The sequence below is a fragment of the Tachyglossus aculeatus genome, chromosome 2 (genome assembly GCF_015852505.1).
Source record: "Tachyglossus aculeatus isolate mTacAcu1 chromosome 2, mTacAcu1.pri, whole genome shotgun sequence".
NCBI classification, from domain to species: Eukaryota; Metazoa; Chordata; class Mammalia; order Monotremata; family Tachyglossidae; genus Tachyglossus; species Tachyglossus aculeatus.
This window is the reverse complement of record NC_052067.1, coordinates 46942663-46966036: the sequence shown is the minus strand read 5'-3', so window position 1 is coordinate 46966036 and position 23374 is coordinate 46942663. Positions and strand designations below refer to the sequence as shown.

General features: G+C 46.0%; 1 protein-coding gene across 1 annotated transcript in view; it reads left to right on the top strand.

Moving 5' to 3' along the window:
• The window catches only part of ITGA9 (integrin subunit alpha 9), a 285545-nt gene that overhangs the window by 209460 nt on the left and 52711 nt on the right, over positions 1-23374 (top strand). Inside the window, exons 19-21 of the mRNA XM_038761964.1 lie at positions 11299-11385; positions 15007-15086; positions 18191-18280. Coding sequence (XP_038617892.1) covers positions 11299-11385; positions 15007-15086; positions 18191-18280 — 257 coding nt within the window. The remainder of the gene's footprint in view (positions 1-11298; positions 11386-15006; positions 15087-18190; positions 18281-23374) is intronic.

The following is a 23374-nucleotide window of genomic DNA, read 5'->3' as shown; positions in this document are numbered from 1 at the left end:
GGCTAGTGAGAAGCCACATGCCTTCCTTTTCTTTCTCCTTTCAGTAGGCCTAGCCCCTTTTCTTTCCTCTTCATATCTGTGATTCACAGTAGTGTCCACCTCCACTGTTATCATCCCCACTAGATGGTTAGCTACTTGAGGGTGGAGATCATGGCTACCAACTCTAGTTTACTCTCCCAAGCACTAAGTACAGTGTTCTGCACATAGTAGGAGAGCAATAGCTATAACTGCTATTTCTTATTTGGAACAAAGGCACAGGATTTCATTTTTTAATTATTATTATCATTATTATTATTGTTATGTGTTTGTTAAGCACTTACTACTTGTCAAGTACTGTTCTAAGCACTGGGGTATTCATTCATTCAAACGTATTTTTTGAGACCTTACTGTGTGCGGAGCACTTATTAAGTGCTTGGAAAGTACAATTCAGCAGTAGATAAATTTGCCCCACACGGAGCATTTTGAATCCCCTTCTTATGGATGAGGACACTGAAGCACAGACAAGTGAAGTGACTTGTCTAAGGTTACACAGCAGGCAAATGGTGGGAGCGAGATTAGAACCCAGGTCCTTCTGACTCCCAGGCTCGTGCTCTATCCACCAGGCAACACTGCTTCTCTGCTCCATTAAATACCTTTGACTGACTATAACATTCTAGACTGTGAGCTCATCCTCTAGATTGTAAGGTTGTGAGCAGGAAACGTGACTGCCAACCCTGTTATATTGTACTCTCCCAAGCACTTAGTACCAGTGCTCGACACATAGTGTCGATAAATACAATTGATTAATTGATTCATTGGGTCTGGCCCTGGGTTTCATTGGACAAAGCCTAATGGAGACGTGTAAATAAGGACAAGCTGGGTGGTAATAATAATGAATGCGGTATTTGTTAAGCACTTACAATGCCAGGAACTGTTCTAAGTGCTGGGTTAGAAACAAGATAATGAGGGTGGACATAGCCCCTGTCCCACCCAGCAGTTAGAACAGTGTTTTGCACTTAATAAATGCCATTTTTATTATTATCATTGTAGGGCTCCCACTCTTAATTCCCATTTTGCAGATGAGGGAACTGAGGCACAGAGAAGTGAAGTGACTTGCCCAAGGTCACACACCAGACAAGTGATGGAGCGGGAATAAAACCCAGGTCCTTCTGACTTCCACGCCCATGCTCTATCCACTAGGCCACACTGCAGTATGATAGTCATCACTGAACAGTGACTCCCCCAAGCTCTTAGTATAGTACTTTGAACACAGTAAGCACTCAATAAATATCACTGATTGATTGAATGGGGCTGTCCCTGGGTTCCAGTGGCCAAGATCTAACAGAGTCAAGTAAATAAGGACAAGCTGAGTGGTATGATACTCATCACTGAACAGTGACTTTCCCAAGCTCTTAGTACAGTGGTCTGCACACAGTAAGTGCTCGATAAATAGCACTGATTGACTGATTGGCTCTGACCCTGTGATTCAAAGGCTGAGCTCTAACACAGAAGTGCAAATAAGTCGGGTTGTTCAGTATGGCTAAGTGACATTCTTATGGAAGGGATCCATACTGCCCTTTGAAGACATTACCTGAGGCCTTCTCTGTTGACGGCACTATCATCCTTCCCGTCTCACAAGCCCGCAACCTTGGTGTCATCCTCGACTCCGCTGTCTCATTCACCCCTCACATCCAAGCCGTCACCAAAACCTGCCGGTCTCAGCTCCGCAACATTGCCAAGATCCACCCTTTCCTCTCCATCCAAACCGCTACCCTGCTCGTTCAAGCTCTCATCCTATCCCGTCTGTACTACTGCATCAGCCTTCTCTCTGATCTCCCATCCTTGTGTCTCTCCCCTCTTCAATCCATACTTCATGCTGCTGCCCGGATTGCCTTTGTCCAGAAACGCTCTGGGCATGTTACTCCCCTCCTCAAAAATCTCCAGTGGCTACCAGTCAATCTACGCATCAGGCAGAAACTCCTCACCCTGGGCTTCAAGGATCTCCATCACCTCGCCCCCTCCTACCTCGCCTCCCTTCTCTCCTTCTACAGCCCACCCTGCACCCTCCGCTCCTCTGCTGCTAATCTCCTCACCGTGCCTCGTTCTCGCCTGTCCTGCCATCGACCCCTGGCCCACGTCATCCCCCAGGCCTGGAATGCCCTCCCTCTGCCCATCCGCCAAGCCAGCTCTCTTCCTCCCTTCAAGGCCCTACTGAGAGCTCACCTCCTCCAGGAGGCCTTCCCAGACTGAGCCCCTTCCTTCCTCTCCCCCTCTTCCCCCTCTCCATCCCCCCATCTAACCTCCTTCCCTTCCCCACAGCACCTGTATATATGTATATATGTTTGTACATATTTATTACTCTATTTATTGATTGATTAATTTTACTTGTACATATCTATTCTTTTTATTTTATTTTGTTAGTATGTTTGGTTTTGTTCTCTGTCTCCCCCTTCTAGACTGTGAGCCCACTGCTGGGTAGGGACTGTCTCTATATTTTGCCAACTTGTACTTCCCAAGCGCTTAGTACAGTACTCTGCACACAGTAAGCGCTCAAATACGATTGATTGATTGATTGATTGATTGATTGATTCACCAGGCTCTCGTCCTTGCCGGACTTCTATTCAGGCAACACACTTGAGCTGACTTTTTGCCCCTTTCAGCAGGAAGCCAAGCCCCTCTGTGTTTTGGTACTGGGCTGAGGAGAATTCGTTTTTAAACAAACAGTCGGAGTAATTGAAATTAGAAACAGTGGTCCGATTCATGAGAAGGAATCTGCATGGTGCAGTTATAGTTTTTCTACAGAGCCGGGGGTCAGGCAGGAATTCATGGGCTCTGGGGAAAGGGATTCGAAGGAAAAAGCCAGGAATAGAAACTGAAACCGTTTGGTCTCAACCTTCCACTGCAATGGCAAGGAGAGAAACTGCCAAGAGAAAAGTCGCAAATGAAGGAAAAAGATTGTGAAGTTTCTGCTCTATAAGGAGAGGCTCTTTAGCATTCTGCTTGTGCTAGATGATAATTGTGGTATTTGTTAAATGCTTACTGTGTGCCAGGCACTGTACTAAGCACTGGGGTGGATACAAGCAAATCAGGTTGGACACAGTCCCTGTCCCACATGGGGCTCACGGTCTCAATCCCCATTTTACAGATAAGGAAACGGAGGCATAGAGATGTGAAGTGACTTGCCGAAGGTTCCCCCGGGGAGGGCTTTGTTGCATCTCAAGCGCTCAGAACCCAGGACTCTGGACTTTTGCTCATTCACTGGATTGGAAATATAATGGAGAGAGAGTTTGACTTCTCAAGGGTGGGTAGGCAGAGGAGGGAGAATCTTCTTTTTTTTTAATGGTACTTGTTAAGTGCTTGCTATGTCAGTCAGTTGTATTTATTGAACATTTACTGTGTGCAGGGCACTGTACAAAGCACTTGAGAGAGTACGATATAACAATAGACACACACATTCTCTGCTCACAACGAGCTACTATATGCCGGGCACTGGAGTAGATACAGGATAATCAGGATGGACACAATCCATGTCCTGCATGGGGCTCACAAGTCTTATCCTCATTTTACAGATGAGGGAACTGAGGCACAGAGAAGGGAGTGACTTACCCAAGGTCACATAGCAGACAAGAGGCAGAGCCAGTATTAGAACTCAGGCCACCAGGCTTCCAGTCCTGTGCTCTATCAATCAATCGCGTGGCTCAGTGGAAAGAGCCCTGGCTTGGGAGCCAGAGGACGTGGGTTCTAATCCCGGCTCCGCCACTTGTCAGCTGTGTGACTTTAGCCAAGTCACTTAACTTCTCTGGGCCTCAGTTACCTCATCTGTAAAATGGGGATTAAGACTGTGAGCCCCACAGGGGACAACCTGATCACCTTGTATTCCACCCAGCGCTTAAAACAGTGCTTTTCACATAGTAAGCGTTTAACAAATGTCATCATTAGTATTTATTGAGGGCTTGCTATGTGCAGGGCACTGTACTAAGCACTTGGGAAAGTATACCACAGCAGCATCAGGAGACATGTTCCCTGCCCATTATGAGCTTTCTATCCACTAGGCCACACTTTCACCTCTTCCTGTTGGTCTTCATAATTAGGAAGCGTAAGTCCTTTCTAGGCTGTAAGCTCACTGTGGGCAGGAAATGTGTCTGTGATACTGTTTAATTGTATTCTCCCAAGTGCTTAGAACAGTGCTCAGTACACAGTCTACTTCAAATGCCAAGTCGTTTCCTACCCATAGTGACTCTGTGGACACACCCGCTCCCGAACATCCCATCTTCTGTCATAAAGTTGTTCTGGTATGTGTATCGGTAGACCTTTCTTGGTAAAGATACGGAATTGGTTTACCATTGCCTTCTTTCACACAGTGAAATATTGAGTCTCTGCCATTGTCTTTGATCAATGTTTTGTTTTCTGAGAAGAAATTTCCAATTTGGGTCTCCTTGCTTTTTGTTCAAAACTTCGTCCGACTCCATGGGAGCTCCCCATGCAGAAGAAGAGGAAAAGACTAAGCAGTTCAGTGCTATACTAGGGTTTCATAATGTTTGACACATGTAGACAACACAGTTAACCTTTGGAAATTGTCTGGATAAAAAAAGAAATTCACTTCAAGTCTCAACTCTATGATTATTACCTGTGAGTTTTGGGACCTCAAATATCTGAAAAGCTTCAGGCCAAATGGACTTTTTTAGTCTTTAATTATCCAGTTAAAATGCCTGGATATATCTAAATGGACTGTGGCTAGTTTGGCTGGTAGGATAAACCAGGGAAACGACTCTCTGTGTTCACTTCATTTTGGAAAATAATTGAGCGCAAAAGGTTTCTGCTCTTTCGGCTAGAAAGTCAAACACATTTCCTGTAGTTTCATCGGTCTCTCCCTGTGGGCCCAGCCTGCCAACCCTCCAGCCTACTAGCTGCACTTTTCCCTACCTCTCCTGCAGGCACCAGAGGATTCTGGCAAATGAACTGCCTCTATGAGGATGTCAGGAATGACCTATGGGTAGGACACTGGGAGCGTCTTCCCGTAGAGTCTACCACTTGGCCATTTTCCAAGTTCCTGAGCTGTAGGAAGAGGAGGATGTTGTTGTTACACCGGCAGGTTTGAAGCAAAAGGGAAAAATGATGCAAGTTTAATGAATATGCTAAAATTGGGATCCCCATATGGGACATGGACGGTGTCCAACCTGATTCTGTCCACCTTTTTCTACCCGCCACATGTCTGCTGTGTGACCTGAACTTCTCTGGGTCTCAGTTACCTCATCTATAAAATGGGGATTAAGACTGTGAGCTCCATGTGGGAAGAGAATTTGTCCAACCTGATTAACTTGTATCTATGCTGGTGATTAGAACAGTGCTTGGCACGTAGTAAGGGCTTAACAAATACCGTAATTATTATCTACCCCAGTGCTTTGAGCAGATCCTTGCATGTAGTACACAATACTTTCTGCCTCTTCAAAGTCATGTTGAAGGCACATCTCCTCCAAGAGGTCTTCCCCGGCTAAGGCCTCTTTTTCTTTTCCCAGACTCCTTTCTGCATCGCTCCAACTTGCTCTCTTTATTCTTTCCTCCTCCCAGCCCCACAGCACTTATATACGTATCTGTCATTTGTTTATATTATTGTCTGTCTCTCCTTCTAGACTGAAATAATAATAATGGTTGTTGTTAAGCGCTTACTAAGTGCCAAGCACTGTTCTAAGCACTGGGGTAGATATGAAGTAATCAGGTTGTCCCACGAAGGGCTCACAGTCTTAATCCCCATTTTACAGATAAGGTAACTGAGACACAGAGAAGTTAAGTGAGTTGCCCAAAGTCACATAGCTGATAAGTGGTGGAGCCGGGGTTAGAACCCATGACCTCTGACTCCAAAGCCCCTGCTCTTTCCACTGTCATGCTGCTTCTCTAAATCATTGTGGGCAACAAATGTGTCTAAGTCTAAACACCACGCCAACCTCGTTCACTTCAAGTTTACCCTTTCCTGCCTTAACTCAGCCCTCTCCTCTGCCAGACAAAACTATTTCTCCTCCCTTATTGACACCCATGCCCGTCACCCCCGCCAGCTCTTCCGTACACTCAACTCCCTTCTCAGGCCCCCGGTTCCTCCCCCTCCTCCTTCCCTCACCCCCAACGACCTGGCCTCCTACTTCATTAACAAAATTAAATCCATCAGGTCCGACCTCCCCATAGTCTCTTCCCCCCTTTCTCCATCCCCCCAGCTCTCAACACTCTCTGCTACTCTCCCATCCTTCCCAGCAGTGTCCTCAGAGGAACTCTCCTCCCTCCTGTCAAGTGCTACTCCGGCCACCTGTGCTTCTGACCCCATTCCCTCTCATCTCATGAAATCTCTCGCTCCATCCCTTCTCCCCTCCTTAACTTCCATCTTCAACCGCTCACTCTCCACTGGTTCCTTCCCCTCTGCCTTCAAACATGCCCATGTCTCTCCCATCCTAAAAAAACCCTCTCTTGACCCCACCTCACCTTCTAGTTATCGTCCCATATCCCTCCTACCATTCCTTTCCAAACTCCTTGAACGAGTTGTCTACACTCGCTGCCTAGAATTCCTCAATAATAACTCTCTCCTCGACCCCCTCCAGTCTGGCTTCCATCCCCTACATTCCACGGAAACTGCCCTCTCAAAGGTCACCAATGACCTCCTGCTTGCCAAATCCAACAGCTCCTACTCTATCCTAATCCTCCTCGACCTCTCAGCTGCCTTTGACACTGTGGACCACCCCCTTCTTCTCAACACGCTATCTGACCTTGGCTTCACAGACTCCGTCCTCTCCTGGTTCTCCTCTTACCTCTCCGGTCGTTCTTTCTCAGTCTCTTTTGCAGGCTCCTCCTCCCCCACCCATTCTCTCACTGTGGGGGTTCCCCAAGGTTCAGTGCTTGGTCCCCTTCTGTTCTCGATCTACACGCACTCCCTTGGTGACCTCATTCGCTCCCACGGCTTCAACTATCATCTCTATGCTGATGACACCCAGATCTACATCTCTGCCCCTGCTCTCTCCCCCTCTCTCCAGGCTCGCATCTCCTCCTGCCTTCAGGACATCTCCATTTGGATGTCTGCCCGCCACCTAAAGCTCAACATGTCAAAGACTGAACTCCTTGTCTTCCCTCCCAAACCTTGCCCTCTCCCTGACTTTCCCATCTCTGTTGACGGCACTACCATCCTTCCCGTCTCACAAGCCCGCAACCTTGGTGTCATCCTCGACTCCGCTCTCTCATTCACCCCTCACATCCAAGCCGTGACCAAAACCTGCCGGTCTCAGCTCCACAACATTGCCAAGATCTGCCCTTTCCTCTCCATCCCAACCGCTACCCTGCTCATTCAAGCTCTCATCCTATCCCGTCTGTACTACTGCATCAGCCTTCTCTCTGATCTCCCATCCTCGTGTCTCTCTCCACTTCAATCCATACTTCATGCTGCTGCCTGGATTATCTTTGTCCAGAAACGCTCTGGGCATATCACTCCCCTCTTCAAAAATCTCCAGTGGCTACCAATCAATCTGCGCATCAGGCAGAAACTCCTCACCCTCGGCTTCAAGGCTCTCCATCACCTCGCCCCCTCCTACCTCACCTCCCTTCTCTCCTTCTACAGCCCAGTCCGCACCCTCCGCTCCTCCACCGCTGATCTCCTCACCGTACCTCGTTCCCGCCTGTCCTGCCATCGACCCCCGGCCCACGTCATCCCCCGGGCCTGGAATGCCCTCCCTCTGCCCATCCGCCAAGCTAGCTCTCTTCCTCCGTTCAAGGCCCTGCTGAGAGCTCACCTCCTCCAGGAGGCCTTCCCAGACTGAGCCCCTTCCTTCCTCTCCCCCCTCGCCCCCCTCTCCATCCCCCCATCTTACCTCCCTCCCTTCCCCACAGCACCTGTATATATGTATATATGTTTGTACATATTTTTTTCTCTATTTATTTATTTATTTAATTTATTTGTACATATCTATTCTATTTATTTTATTTTGTTAGTATGTTTGGTTTTGTTCTCTGTCTCCCCCTTTTAGACTGTGAGCCCACTGTTGGGTAGGGACTGTCTCTATATGTTGCCAATTTGTACTTCCCAAGCACTTAGTACAGTGCTCTGCACATAGTAAGCGCTCAATAAATACGACTGATGATGATGATGATGTTAAATCATTATACTCAGTGCTTGGGTGAGAACAATAGAACAAGAAAGTCACACATTCCCTCGTTATACTTTCCCAAGTGCTTAGTACAGTGCTCTGCACACAGTAAGTGCAGTCAGTGTCCCTCTGACCAGCCTAGGAATGGAGTTGATCAGTTTTTTTTTATGGTTTTTGTTAAGCTCTTACTCTGTGCCAGATGCTACAGTTCCTGCCCTACATGGGGCTCCTAGTCTCAATCCCCGTTTTACAGTTGAGGTAACTGAGGCGAGAGTAATGACATGACTTGCCCAAGGTCACCCAGCAGACATGTGGCAGGGCTGGGATTAGAACCCAGGCCCTTCTGACTCCCAGGCCCATGCTCCTCTATGCCTCAGTGTCCCTGTCTGTAAAAAGGGGGAATGAGACTGTGAGCCCTATGTGGGACAGGGAAGGAACTGTATCCAACCACACTTGCTTGCATCTGCTCTAGCTCTTGTATTTACCCCAGTTATTCAGCTGGCTGCCTTCTGGGCTAGACTTGATTATTTCAAAGGGACAGTTCCAACTCTACCTTCCCGTTCCGTAGGATCCAATCAGAACCATCTCTCCTGCCTGTTCATGCTGTGGCCAGGCACAGGTTAGCACTTATTACAGTGCTCTGCACACAGAAAGCACTCAATAAATATGATTGATTGAATGAAGTAATTAAAATGTTAGGGACAAATATATGAATGAGAACTCATTCATTCATTCTATGGTATTTATTGAGCGCTTTCAGTGTGCAGAACCTTGTACTAAGAGCTTGGGAGAGTAAGATAGAACATTAAACACAGGGAATGGAGAAGCAGAGGACCCGTGAATGATTGTGAACCCCATGTGGGACAGGGACTGTATCCAACCTGATTAACTTGTATCTATTCCAGCTCTTGAAACAGTGCTTGACACATTGTAAGTGCTTAAGAAACATCATAATAATGATAATAATAATAATTGCACTTCTGCAAGACTAAGCAGGCTAGAATCCAAAACACGCTCTTTCACTGCTCCTGTAGTCCCCCTTCCAACATCCATTCCCAAGACATGAGCCTTCCCTTGTCTTTGCTCTGAATAACATCTATAAATTGTGTTATAAAATATTTCTTTATAATAATTCCTGAATCCCCTTCAGACTATAAGATTGTAGGTAGGGAACTCGTCTACCAACTCGGTAGTATTGCACTCTCCCAAGCACTTAGTACCATACCCTGCACACAGTAAGCACTCAATAAATACAGTTGATTGATTGATTGATTTCTATTATGCTTAGGAAGGTTGGTGAAAGGGAAGGAAGTTCATAGAGGGAGATAATAATATTAATGATAATGATAACCATAACAATAGTAATACTGGTGTCTAAGTGCTAAGCACTGAGGTATATACAGTCTACCAACTTTTATATTGCACTCTCCCAAGCACATAGAAGAGTGCTCTGTCCATAGCAATTGCTCAGTAAATGCCTCTAATGAATTGATTAATTGATTAATTGATTAACCAGGTTGGACACAGTCCCTGACTCACATAGGGCTCACCATCTGAGAGGTAGGACAGGCATTGAATCCACATTTGACAGATGAGGAAAGTGAGGCAGAGAGAAGTTAAGTGACTTTCCCAAGGTCACACAATGGGGCTGTGGTAGATCCGGCATTAGAACCAGCCTAGAAGATGAGTTAGTTCACTGTGGTATTTGTTAAGCACTTGCTAAGGGCCAATCACAGTTGTAAACACTGAGGTAGATTCAAGGCATTCAGATTAGATTCAATCCCTGTCTCACAGGGAGCTCAAAAATTTTCCCCTTTGCTCACCTCCCACTCTCTTCTGAATCACCCTGGCTTGCTCCTTTTGATTGTCCCCCCTCCCAGCCCCACAGCACTTATGTACATATCTGTCATTTATTTATTTGTATTGATGTCTTCCTCCCTCCATCTAGACTGTAAACCCATTGTGGGTAGGGAATGTGTCTGTTTATTGTTGTATTGTATTCTTCCAAGAGCTTAGTACAGTGCTCTGTACCAAGTAAACATTCAATAAATGAGATTGAATGACTGAATTAAATTAAGAGGCAAAGAGATGTCATGCCCTTTTCACAGATGAGGACACTGAGCCACAGAGAAGTTAAACAGGTGTTTTTCTCCCTATTTTCTGGACAAAGAAGCTGAGGCTCAGAGAGGTTAAGCAACTTCCCCAAGGTCACACAGCAGGCCAGTGACTGCACTGGGACCAAAGCCCAGGTCCTCTGATGCCCAGGCTCACATGCTTTCCACTAGGCCACACTGCCTTTGTGAAAGATTTGGGTTCCCATTTCTCTCTCCATATGATATCACTACATTATCACTTCCTTCTCAAGGTCTCTGGCTGAGATCATCTGGGAAAACTCCACACTGGGTTGTTGGTCAGTCAGTCAGCCAAAGGTATTCATTGAGCACTTACCATGCACAGTGAACTGTATTAAACACTTGGGAGAGTCCAATCTGACATAATTAGCAGACACGTTCTCTGCCCATAACGAACTTACATGAAACGCAATGAGTATGAAGACATGAAGATGAAAGACAGTGGGATAGATTCTTTCTATGCTTCCCTTTTGTGATGCTGGGATTATCAAGCTGAAGAATTTAGCCTATTGTCATTCCTCACCAGTTCCTAGAAATTTTCACAAACTCCATGAATTCCAACAGGGGCAGAGCCAGAGTAAGATCTGAGAAGAACTGACCAGGGAATCTTTCATTTAGGGAGATAAAACTAGAGGCTCTGTGTTCTCAGAAGAGGCTTTTAGCCTCTCTAGGCACCTAAGTAACTGCATTGCTTTACTTTGCAGAGAAGTATGGGGTGAGGATGTGGCAGTGATGGTATAAACTGTTGGACTGTACTTTTCCAAGAGTTCAGTACAGTGTTCTGGACAAAGAAAGTGCCCAACAAATACCAGTGATTGATTGGAAAGCATGGCAGTGGAGAAAAGGCAAAAGTTGGACTCTCCTTAAGCAAGTTGTCTACATCCACTGTCTCCAGTTCCTCTCCTTAACTTCCCAATCAATCGATCAATCAACAGTATTTATGGAGCGCCTTCTTTGTGCCAGAACTTCCCTGATTTTCTTTTGCTCTGTGACCACTTCTCCTCATCCGCCCATTTCCTCCTGCCAGCTCTGAGGCTCTCTCCCTTTACCCGGTTTCTTCTGTCTTTCAGGAGGAGATGGGCATTTCCTGTGAGCTGCTCGAGTCGGACTTCCTCAAGTGCAGCGTGGGCTTTCCCTTCATGAGATCCAAGTCTAAGGTAAGAGGCCAAGGTCTCTCCACCTCGTCCCTTATGGTTTCCATTCAACCAGGCCAGCTGGGAGGAGGAGAGCCAAGCCCACTCTACAACGGTCTTCTAAGGGGGCCACAGCCTTCTCCTCAGTGTGGTCTGAGGGCTCGAAGGCTGAAGCCTAGCGGTGGCCGAAGTCATATTCTCCCCCGAGGGTGGCGACGGGGAAGTCCGACCTCAATTCAAGAAACGGGAGGGGGCTAGATTTGAGAATGGGGCAGTAGCAGTAGTAATAATAACAATAAAGATGGTATTTGTTTAGTGCTTACTATGTGCCAAGCACTGTTCTAAGTGCTGGGGTCGATACAAGGTCATCAGGTTGCCCCACGTGGGGCTCATAGTCTTAATCACCATTTTATAGATGAGGTAACTGAGACACAGAGAAGTTAAGTGGCTTGCCTAAGGTCACACAGCAGACAAGTGGCAGATAGAACACATATCCACTGACTCCCAAGCCCATGCTCTTTCCACTAAGCCAGGCTGCTTCTCTAGTAATGGTACTCATTAAGCACTTAATTTTTAGTTTTGTCTCTCCATAAATGTCATCCCAAGAACTGTCTCCCTCCTTTTATTTTTGTAGTAATAATAATGATAATTATGGAATTTTTTATATGTGAGGCACTGTACCTAAGTGCTGGTGTGGATACAAGCAACTCAAGTTGGACACAGTCCCTGTTCCACATGGGGCTCACAGGCTCAATCCCCATTTTACAGATGAGGGGACTGAGGCCCCAAGAAGCGAAGCAACTTGCCCAAGGTCACAAGCAGACAAGTTGCCACTTGTCAGAACAAGTTGGGTTCTGAGTTGGGATCAGAACCCAGGTCCTTCTGACTCCCAGGGCTGTGCTCTATCCACTATGCCATGCTGTGAGCCCCCTGAAAGCTCCCTCTAACTGTTTTTTTATCACAGTCCTTAATACAGTGCTCTTCATAGAGTAAGAACTTCATGAATAGTACGTAATGTTAATACTGCTTAATTAATGATAATTAATACTTAATGTTCCTGCTCCAATCTCAACTGTAGCCCCCTCCCTCATCCTTGAACTTAGGCCGGACTTTTAGAGCTCAAATATGTAGCTAGAAGACAGTCTCCATTAGGGAGACACCAAACAGAAAAATAGCCATGCATTTTTGAAACATATCCATACTTACTATTAAATCAGAACGAAAGTGTTTCCTATCTAAGCATTCAACAAAATTCCACTCTTTCCCCAAAGTCATCTTAAGTCAGCAGCTTAAACTTCCATATGGTTCTCCATACAATAACGGACCATTTTAACGTTTCCATATGTTTGCAATCAGTGAGCAATTTTAAACAAATGTCCTGCGTGATTTAATACCCTTCTAAATTTTCTCTAATGAAGCTTTTCATTTAGGGTGATTCTCCTTGGCTGAATCATGTGCATGGATTAATTTAGGACTTTCAAAAATACCCCAAAAGTTTATTAGGTGGCAGCAAATTCTTTGGCTCTTGATAAGGATTACCTGTCACCAGAACTAGCCCTTCAGGCATGTTCCATACCACCACTCCGGGGCAGAAGCAGAGAAGCAGTGTAGCCTAGTGGATAGAGCACAGGTCTGGCAGTCAGAAGGACCTGGGTTCTAATCCCTGCTCTGCCACTTGTCTGCTGTGAGACTATGGACAATCGCTTCGCTTCTCTGTGCCTCAGTTCCGTCATCTGACCCACAGCCACAACCAATCAATCAGTGATATTTCCTGAGCACTTACCATGTGGAGAGCACCGTACTTAGTGCTTGGTGGAGTACAGTATAACCATAAGCTTGTAGTGAGCAGGGAACGTATCTGTTTATTGTTGTATTGTATCTTCCAATCGCTTAGTAGAGTGCTCAGCCCAAAGTAAGTGCTCAATAAATAGGATTGAATGAACAAATGAATGAAATTGCAAGGTACGTTAGCTTGTATCTACCCAGAACTTAGTACAGCGCCTGGCATGTAGTAAGGACTTGACAAATTCCATTAAATAAAAAATAAAAAGCTGGCATGGGATGTGGGGGAGATGAGACGGGGAGATAAGAATTCTTCCAGGATATTTTAGGGGTCCAGCTGTTTTCTGGCCTCTGGCGTATTGATAATGGCTTCAATGGGACGGCCCTCAATCGATCAATTGTATTTATATATTATATTAATATTAACAGTCACACATTTTACTTCTCTCCATTCATACTTTTATTATGTTATTCATATTTTTTGCTAGGCCATGGTCCTTCTCTACTGTACAGAACTGCTTAGTATGTTGCACCCAATTGGTGCTCAATAAATAACACCTTTACTATTTTGACTGCTACTACTACTATTATTACTGTTTCTACAAAGGAAGGAGCGAGGCTTAGTGGAAAGAGCCCGGGCTCAGGAGTCAGAGGTCATGGGTTCTAATCCCGGGTCTGCCACTTGTCTGCTGTGTGACCTTGGGCAAGTCACTTAATTTCTCTGTGCCTCAGTAACCTCATCTGTAAAATGGGGATCAAAAGTGTGAGCCCCACGTGGGACAACCTGATTACCTTCTATCTACCCCGTCATTTAGAACAGTGCCTGGCACATAGTAAGCACTTAACAAATACCATTATTATTATTATTATTATTGTTACTAAGTACAAGAGTATATTAGAGTATATAAGATCTATACTGTAAGGGCTACTGAGTGATTTGAGGGATGAAGATGAACTAGACTGGAGAAGCAGTGAGGTCTAGTGGATATAGCACGGTCCTGGGAGTCAGAAGGACCTGGGTTCTAATCCTAGCTCTGCCACTTGCCTGCAGTGTGACCTTGGACAAGTCACTTCACTTCTCTGGGACTCAGTTATCTCATCTGTAAAATGGGGATGAAGACTGTTGGTGCTCTGTAAATAATACCTTTAGCCAATAAATTATGCCCCTGATTAATTGAATGATTGATTCAGAGACTCGTGGGGCTGCCCTAACTCTTTCAGACACTTCCGTGTTGCCTAGAGAAAGTCCAAATGCAGATCACTAATTAAATGTTGCCAGAGAGGCCAGATACTAAATGGAATCAAGAATCAATCCATCAATCAATGGTATTTGTTGAGGGTTTAACTGTGGGCTAAGCACTATATTCACTTGAAAGTGAGCTGGGTCCCCATTTTCTTATCCAAATTATAGCATCAACCTGAAATTCTGGAGGAGAGTCATATGAGGAAATACTGTTTTATGACAGCAGACTGGGGGAAAGAACACTAATACCAGATTGGGAAGCATCGTGGTCTAATGGTAAATGCACAGGCCTGGGAGTCACAGGACCTGGGTTCTAATCCCCACTCTACCACTTGTCTGCTGTGTGACCTTGGGCTAACCACTTACCTTATCTGTGCCTAAGGTTCCTCATCTATAAATGGGGATTAAATTCTACTCCCACCTATTTAGACTGTGAGCTCCACATGGGACACGGACTGTATCCAATCCAATTTCCTTGTATCCACCCCAAATCTTCGCAAAAAAAAAAGGCACTTAATAAATACCAGAATTTTTTTTATTTTTCCTCAAGAAGATTAAGGAAACCATTTTAAAATCTACCCTGTCCTTCTCATGTAGAATATTGCTTTCTCTCCCTTTAGTATGAGTTCAGCGTGATCTTTGATACAAGTCACCTATCAGGGGAAGAGGAAACGCTGAAATTTCTTGTTACCGCTCAAAGGTAAGTGGTTTCTCCCTTATAGCCCATTGGAAAATTAGAGTATTTTTTGAAAATGAAAAAGGAGCCATTTATTAATTTTAAAAAATGTTGAATGAGGTGCTTTTAAAAAGGACAGTGATTTCAGTTGCCCTTCATTCTCTTTGAAAAGAGCATCCAATGATGAAATATAATAAGATTTAATGCAAGTAAAACTAACAGTATTAGAAACAGATGTTACTTATGTCTCTTACTTTGCAATTTGTGATGAAACTGAGAGACTCGGGTGCATCTTTTCTTTGGTGAATTTGCTCAGAATATTATTCATTCATTCGATCATATTTATTGAGTGCTTACTGTGTGCAGAGCACTGTACTAAGTGCTTGGGAAGTACAATTCAGCACCAAATAGAGACAATCCCTGCCCACAATGGGCTCACCATCTAGTGGGGGGAGACAGGCATCAGTAGCATAGTTATAAATAAAAAAAATTATAGATATATGCACATCATTAATAGAAATAAGTAGAATTATAAATATGTACATACCTATATACAAGTGCTGTGGGACGGGGAGGGAGGTAGAGCTAAGGGAGTGAGTTATGCCACTGTGAGGTGAATTTGCTCAGAATATTATGCGATTGTGGCAAGAAGAAACCTGCCCTACAAGTTTGGAGGAGTGGTTAAGTGCAGTGCTAAGCATTTAGAACACTGCTCTGCACACTGTAAATCCTCGATGAGCACCTTTGATCGATTGATTTATTAAAAAAGTTTCATCTTTCAAGCTGCAGGTCGCTGAATGGGTGGAGGCATCATTTGAAGTCCAGATCATTCAAATTTCCTTTGATTACTGTTAAATACCTTCCACGTTCCACTTTTACCTTTCTCCCTCTCTCAACTGAGAAGAAACTCAAGGGATATTTAGGCTCCTTCTATCCCACAGTACCTAATTCCACCGGTCCCAACTGCAGCCACTAGCAAACGGACATTTGCGTTTCTTTGCGATTATTGTTTCATTCTTCCTAAAGAGCCCATTTCACATACCATGTTGGATGTCAGGTCAGTCACACCTCATACAGTTTGTGATCATAAAGCCATAAGAGGAATTTAGATGAGAAAGAGTAATTTTTGCATACATAGCAGTTTTCCTCCAAATTTCCTATTTTTTTTTTTAGAAAGGTTAGGAAACCACTTTTCCTCATCGTTTCAGAATATCTGGATTATTTCACCTCTACTTGTGTTGGGACCTTTTTGGCACTCTCTCCATGCCCCCTAAAAGCTATGCAAGGATAGGTTTCTTCTGGCCCTTCTCCCTTCCCCTCAGGTCTGACATGTGGAGCAAGTCCATGGATCCCAGGGTAATAATAATAGTAATGATTGTGGTATTTGTTAAGCACTTACTATGTCCCAGGCACTATTCTAAGCACTGGGGTGGATCCCAAGCAAATCGGGTTGGACACAGTCCCTGTCCAATATGGGGCTCACAGTCTTAATCCCCATTTTACTGATGAGGTAGCCTAAGCCCAGAGAAGTGAAGTGACTCACCGAAGGTGACACAACAGACAAATGGGAGAGCTGGGATTAGAACCTAGGTCCTTCTGACTCCCAGGCACATGCTCAATCCACTAGGCCATGCTGCTTCTACGATCAGAATTAATCGGAGTCTGGCACTGCAGGGCAACCCAAGGCTCATCACCCTAATAGTGTTGGCCTGTGTTTTGCGGTTGGCGTGATAGCATCCCAGAAGATTGGCCTGGGAGAGGCCTTAGATGTTGGGGCCAAGTCTGATTTGGGAACCAGGAGCCCTTGGCTCTGATTGCACCTCCAGTCCTGACCACAGGGCTTTGTGGTCTAAAAGCCCACAGTTGCATTTGTACCAAGGCAGTTTTGTGGTTACAGGCTCTGACCCAACAACATCTACCTTCCTGCCTTGCCCTAGGGCAGAATCAGGACTTGAGGTCCTGACAGGAAACTCAAACTCTCCCTCAAAGCACCTGCATCCTCCTATGCGTCTCTGTCCAAGTCATCTGAATTCTCTGGGCTCTGAGATACAGGGGCACCCTGGCTCCTCAGAGGGAAGGAAGGTGGTCCGGCCTCAGACTTTTACCCAAGGTAGGAAAATGTGGAAGCACATTCCTCCCCTTTGACAGTCACCCAGTAGAATGCAATTCTCTCCGCTCTTCTGTTTGCTGTCTGTGAGGCCCAATGAAACTCACACCAAAATCTCCACTCCCCGCCCCTGGCCCTAACCCCCTCCCTTGGCCCCTCCAAAATGCCTCGGAGATATTTGGCTTCCCGGAACGATCGGCAGAGAGGGCTATGAAAACCGACCAAGGAAAACGTTCCTCTCGTCAGCCTTCCAGGCCGGGCGGGGAAACCACAAAAAAGACTCCAAAACTCACGGACGTACTGGAGCGTGGTTGAACCCTTTGAAGTCGGTCTGCCTTATCCCTCTATAATTCGCTTAGCTCAGGCCAGAGCAGCCCCAACAGAGCATAAGGTTGATGAGGCTTAGAGCAGTGTTGACCCTCCAGTAACCACAGGTGCCTGACAGGATGGAAGGGCAGGGAAGCTTTCCTCTTCCATCAGGAACTGATTTACCGGATGGAGCAGGATGTGTGTGTGGGTACATGGCTCGGGGGGAAGGGAGGGACCAGAATTCCATCCTCTGGAGCTAGCTCTCTTTGATGTCCTCGTGCTGAGATAGGGAAGTCAAGAAGGTGGAGGAAGAAGTTTTGACCCCAAACCCTGCTGACTGTACAGAACACGGACAATTGGAAAAGAGCACCTGATCATCAGACCTGAAGCAGTGTGGCTAAGTGGATAGAACTCAGCCTAGGAGTCAGAAGGACCTGAGTTCTAATTCCAGCTCTGCTGCTTGTCTGCTGTGTGACCTTGGGAGACTCGCTTCATTTTTCTGTGCCTCAGTTTAGCTCATCTGTAACATGGGGATTGCGACTGTGAGCCCCATGTAGGACATAGGCTGTGTCCAACTTGATTAACTTGTATTTGTTTAGCACATAGTAAGCACTTAACAAGTACAATTATTATTATTATTTACATGCCAACCTGGGGAGCACTTGTCACACAGGGCTGACGGAGGGTTTTTCTCACTCCTCTCTCCACCCAGTGGCAATATCGAGCGGGCTGGAGCCCTCCATGATAATACGCTCACCCTCTCTGTGCCTCTGGTGCATGAAGTAGATTCGTCCATCACTGGGTAAGTTCATGAGCTCCATACTCAATTGTGGGGGGAAGGGGGGAAGGGGGCAAGGGGACAGGGGAGAACTAAACTCAAATCCCGATAAGTCCTTCCATCCTCCGGAAAATCACAGTCTTCCCCGGGCTTTCGCTGGGAGCCCAGCCAGAAAGCCACTTTCGTGGCTTAGTGGATAAAGCATGGGGCTCGGAGTCAAAAGGACGTGTCTGCTCTGGGACCTTGGGTAAGTCACTTCACTTCTCTGGGCCTCAGTTACCCCATCTATAAAATTTGGATTAAGAGTGTGAGCCCCGTGTGGAATGGGGCCTGTATCCAACCTGATCAACTTATATTTACCCAGCGCTTAGGACAGTGCTTGGCAAATAATAAGCGCTTAACAAGTGCTATTATCTCTGCTGCTCCCCAACTTCCACAGGCCAAACTTTCTGCTCTCTGCTTCCTCAGCTCCTCCTATTTCCTCCTATCTCTCATTCATTCATTTATTTATTCAATTTACTCAATCATATTTATTGAGCCCTTACCGTGTGCAAAGCACTGTACTAAGGTCTTGGGAGAGTACGCTAAAACAATAGCCAGATACATTTTCTGCCCACAAATAGCTTGCAGTCTAGAGGGGGGAAATAGTCATGAATATTAAATCAATAAATTACAGGTAAGCACATAAATGCTGTGGGGCCAGGAGGGAGAATGAATAAAGGGAGGAAGTCAGAGCGAAAGAGAAGGGAGTGGGAGAAGAGGAAAGGAGGGCACAGTCAGGGAAGGCCTCTTGGAGGAGATGTGCCTTCAATAAGACTTTGAAGACAGGGGAGAGTCATTGTTTGTCGAACATGAGGAAGGATATTGCTACAAGCCAGATGCAGGACGTGGGCAAGGGATCAGCGGTGAGATAGATGAGATTGAGGTACAGGGAGAAGGTTGGCATTAGAGGAATGAAGTGTGAGGTCTGGATTCCCCTGCCCAGAAATGCCTGATGTCTGGTGACAGGCTTCAGATCCTCTAGTTCCATAAACACTTTATACTGTGACTGCTATTTTCCAAGAAGTCTGGCTGAATCGTTTTGGCGGGGTTTTTTTTGTTTTTTCTTTATGGTATTTGTTAAGTACTTACTATGTGCCAGGCACTGTACTAAGCACAGGGATAGATACAAGATAATCAGGTTGGACATAGTCCCTGTTCCACATGGGGCTCTCATTCTTCATCCCCATTTTACAGATAAGGTAACTGAGGCCCAAGGAAGCAAAGTGACTTGCCCAAGGTCACACAGCAGACACGTGACAGAGCTGGTATTAGTACCCAGGTCCTTCTAACTGCCAGACCTGTGCTCTACCCCCTAGACCACTCTGCTGCATATAATAATAATTATGGTATTTAAGTGCTTCCTATGTGCCCGGTACTGTACTAAGCACTGGCATGGGTTCAAGCAAATCGGATTGGATTTTTTGTCCTGTTCCCACATGGGAATTACAGTCTCAATCCCCATTTTACAGATGAGGTAACTAAGGCACACAGAAGTGAGGTGACTTGCCTAAAGTCACACACAGACAAGTGGTGGAGCCAGGATTAGAACCCATGACCTCCTGACTCCCAGGCCCGTGCTCTATCCACTACACCATGCTGCTTCTCCAATGAAGTGACTTGTCAGTCAATTGTATTTATTAAGCATTTACTGTGGCCAGAGGACTGTACTAAGCACTTGGGAGAGTAAAAGAGAACACTATAACAGCCTCATTGCCTGCCCACAACGTTGTCTAAGGTTACACGGCAGGACAAGTGGTGGAGGGAAGTCGTTGATGGCGGTTAACGTTTTGCCTGAGATTGAAGCAGGGGGCCAGGCCAGGCAGGGCAAAGGTAAGCTTTGAGACTCAGCGGTTCCCAAGAATCACTGGCCACTTGCTTTTCCTCTCAGACGTGCCTAGGAGCCGAGACGGGAGTTTATCTGCACTGTCTTGTTTCTGAGCCAGACCTGGAGAGTGTCAGCCAGTCATCTTTATAAGCTCATTACGGGCAGAGAACGTGTCTGTTTATTGTTTTGTTGTACTCTCCCAAGCGCTTAGTACAGTGTTCTGCTCACAGGAAGTACTCAAAAAATACCATTGACTGACTAACTGAAGCAGGAAGGATGAAGAGGTCAGCAGCTCAGCTTCCCTGGCCTTGTTGTAAAGTAGGCCCATGTCAGCCTCCAACAGGGCCTATGTCAGTTTCCAACTGAAGCTTTAAAAATGAAAAGTTGAATTTCTGCCGCTGACTTTGACTTTGAAAGCCAGGGCACAGGACCCTGGCAGCGGTCGGAAGACTTGGATGATGAATTTGGATCAGAGAAAGAATCATTGAACCCTCACTCTAAACTCCAACTGAACTCTCCTGAAGACTTAAAGCCTTTTCTTGCGCGTTTTTCATTCTCACAGGCTTCTGGGCCTTAGCCAGGGTTGAAAACGGAAATGTTGAAATGTGGAAATGCTGCAAAGCGGGCTTGCCTGGTGACATTCCCAGCCGAGATGTCAGCAGGGAACATTGGGGAGAGACGAAGAGATAGATGAGGAAAAGGGCAAGGAGAAGCAGAGAGGGGGATAAGGGGGGGGGGGTGAGAGAGAGAAAGAGAGAGAGAGAGAAAGAAAAGGAGAAAGAAAAAGGGGGGAGAGAGATGAAGGGAGAAAGAAAAAGAGGAGAGAAAGAAAAAGGGGAGAGGGAGACAGAGAGAGAGAAAGTGGGGAGAGAGAAATGAAGAGAGAAAGAAAAAGAGAGAGGAAGAGGGGGGAGAGAGACAAAGAGAGAAAGAAAAAGAGGAGAGAGAAACAAAGAAAAAGAGGAGAGAGAGAGAAATGGGGGAGAGAGACAGAGAAAGAAAAAATAGAAATAAGGAAAGAAAGAAAAAGAGAGGGAGAGATCTTTCTTATTGTATTGAGACAGCGTATATAGTGAGAAGTCACAGGTCTGGGAATCAGGAGACTTGGGTTCTAGCCCTAGCTTTTCCACTAGCCTGCTGGGTGAGTACAGGCATGTTTCCTTGCCTCAGTTTCCTCATTCAGAAAGTAGGAAGTAGGGATTTTAGAGAGAATAGGGATGGGATTTGAAGAACTGACAGGCCTGAGAAGCACATTCTGTGTCTTTGGCTGGAAACTCCCAGATCTTGTCAGAGACTTGGGAATGAGCGAGGTTGGGAATCCTTTTCTAAAAAGATATGATATTTAAGTGTTTACTATGTGTCAAGCACTGTTCTAAGATCCTTGTTGGATACAAGCTAATCAGGTTGGACACAGTCCTTATTCCACATGGGGATAACAGTCTTAATCTCTATTTTACAGAGGAGGTAACTGAGGCCCAGAGAAGCGAAGTGATGCCCAAGGTCACCCAGCAGACAGGTGGCAGAGCTGGGATTAGAACCCAAGCCCGCTGAATCCCAAGCCTGTGCTCTTGGCAGGAGTCCATGCTGCCAGTTCATCTCAGAAAACAGTTGGGGTGACTGTTCTTCCAACTCTTCCATGAGAGGGCACCTCTGGTTTTAGTCAGAATCTTTGTCTTATTTGATGCCACGTATATAACCTTTGGGGAATCATGAGCTTCCTGCCTATAATATGGAACTCAGAAGACCTACTAGCTTCTAATCCTGGCTGCGGAAATAGCAGGGTGCCTACTGGGGAGATTTCTTGGGTGACACAGTAGTTTCTGATGAGGAAACCACCTAGAGAAGCAGCACGGCTTAGTAGATAGAGCCCGGGCCTGGGAGTAAGAAGGACTTGGGTTCTAATCCCGGCTCTGCCACTTGTCTGTTGTGTAACCTTGAGCAAATCACTTCACTTCTCTGGGCCTCAGTCATATGTCCAAGACTGAGCTCCTTATCTTCCCTCCCAAACCCTGCCCTCTCCCTGACTTTCCCATCACTGTTGACGGCAGGCACTACCATCCTTCCCGTCTCACAAGCCCGCAATCTTGGTGTCATCCTAGACTCTGCTCTCTCATTTACCCCTCACATCCAGTCCATCACCAAAACCTGCCGGTCTCACTTCTGCAACACGGCCAAGATCCACCCTTTCCTCTCCATCCAAACTGCTACCCTGCTGGTTCAGTCTCTCATCCTATCCCGATTGGATTACTGCATCAGCCTCCTCTCTGATCTCCCATCCTTCTGTCTCTCCCCACTTCAATCTATACTTCACACTGCTGCCCGGATCATCTTTGTGCAAAAATGCTCTGGGCATGTTACTCCCCTCCTCAAAAATCTCCAGTGGCTACCAATCAACCTATGCATCAGGCAAAAACTCCTCACTCTCGGCTTCAAGGCTGTCCATCACCTCGTCCCCTCCTACCTCACCTCCCTTCCTTCCTTCTACAGCCCAGCCCACACTCTCCACTCCTCTGCCGCTAACCTCCTCACTGTGCCTCATTCTCACCTGTCCCGCCATCGACCCCCGGCCCACGTCCTCCCCCGGGCCTGGAATGCCCTCCCTCTGCACATCCGCCAAGCCAGCTTTCTTCCTCCCTTCAAAGCCCTACTGAGAGCTCACCTCCTCCAGGAGGCCTTCCCAGACTGAGCCCCCTCCTTCCTCTCCAGCTCCTCCCCCTCCCCATCCCCCCCACCTTACCTCCTTCCCCTCCCCACAGCACCTGTATATATGTATATATGTATGTATGTTTGTACATGTTTATTACTCTATTTATTTTACTTGTACATATTTATTCTATTTATTTTATTTTTTTAATATGTTTTGTTTTGTTGTCTGTCTCCTCCTTCTAGACTGTGAGCCCGCTGTTGGGTAGGGACCGTCTCTATATGTTGCCAACTTGTACTTCCCAAGCGCTTAGTACAGTGCTCTGCACACAGTAAGCGCTCAATAAATATGATTGAATGGATGAATGAATTAATGGAAAATGGGGATTAAGAGTGTGAGCCCCAAATGGGACAGGGACTGTGTTCAACCTGATGAGCTTGTATCTACCCCAGCCCTTAGGACAATGCCTGGATCATAGTAAGTGTTTAACAAATAGCACAATTATTAGTATTAGGACGTTCTCTAGAGTGAGATAACTCAAGGCCTCAGAGCCTACCTTAGCAATTGCTTGCTGGTTATGACACTTCAGTAGCACTATGCTGAGGTC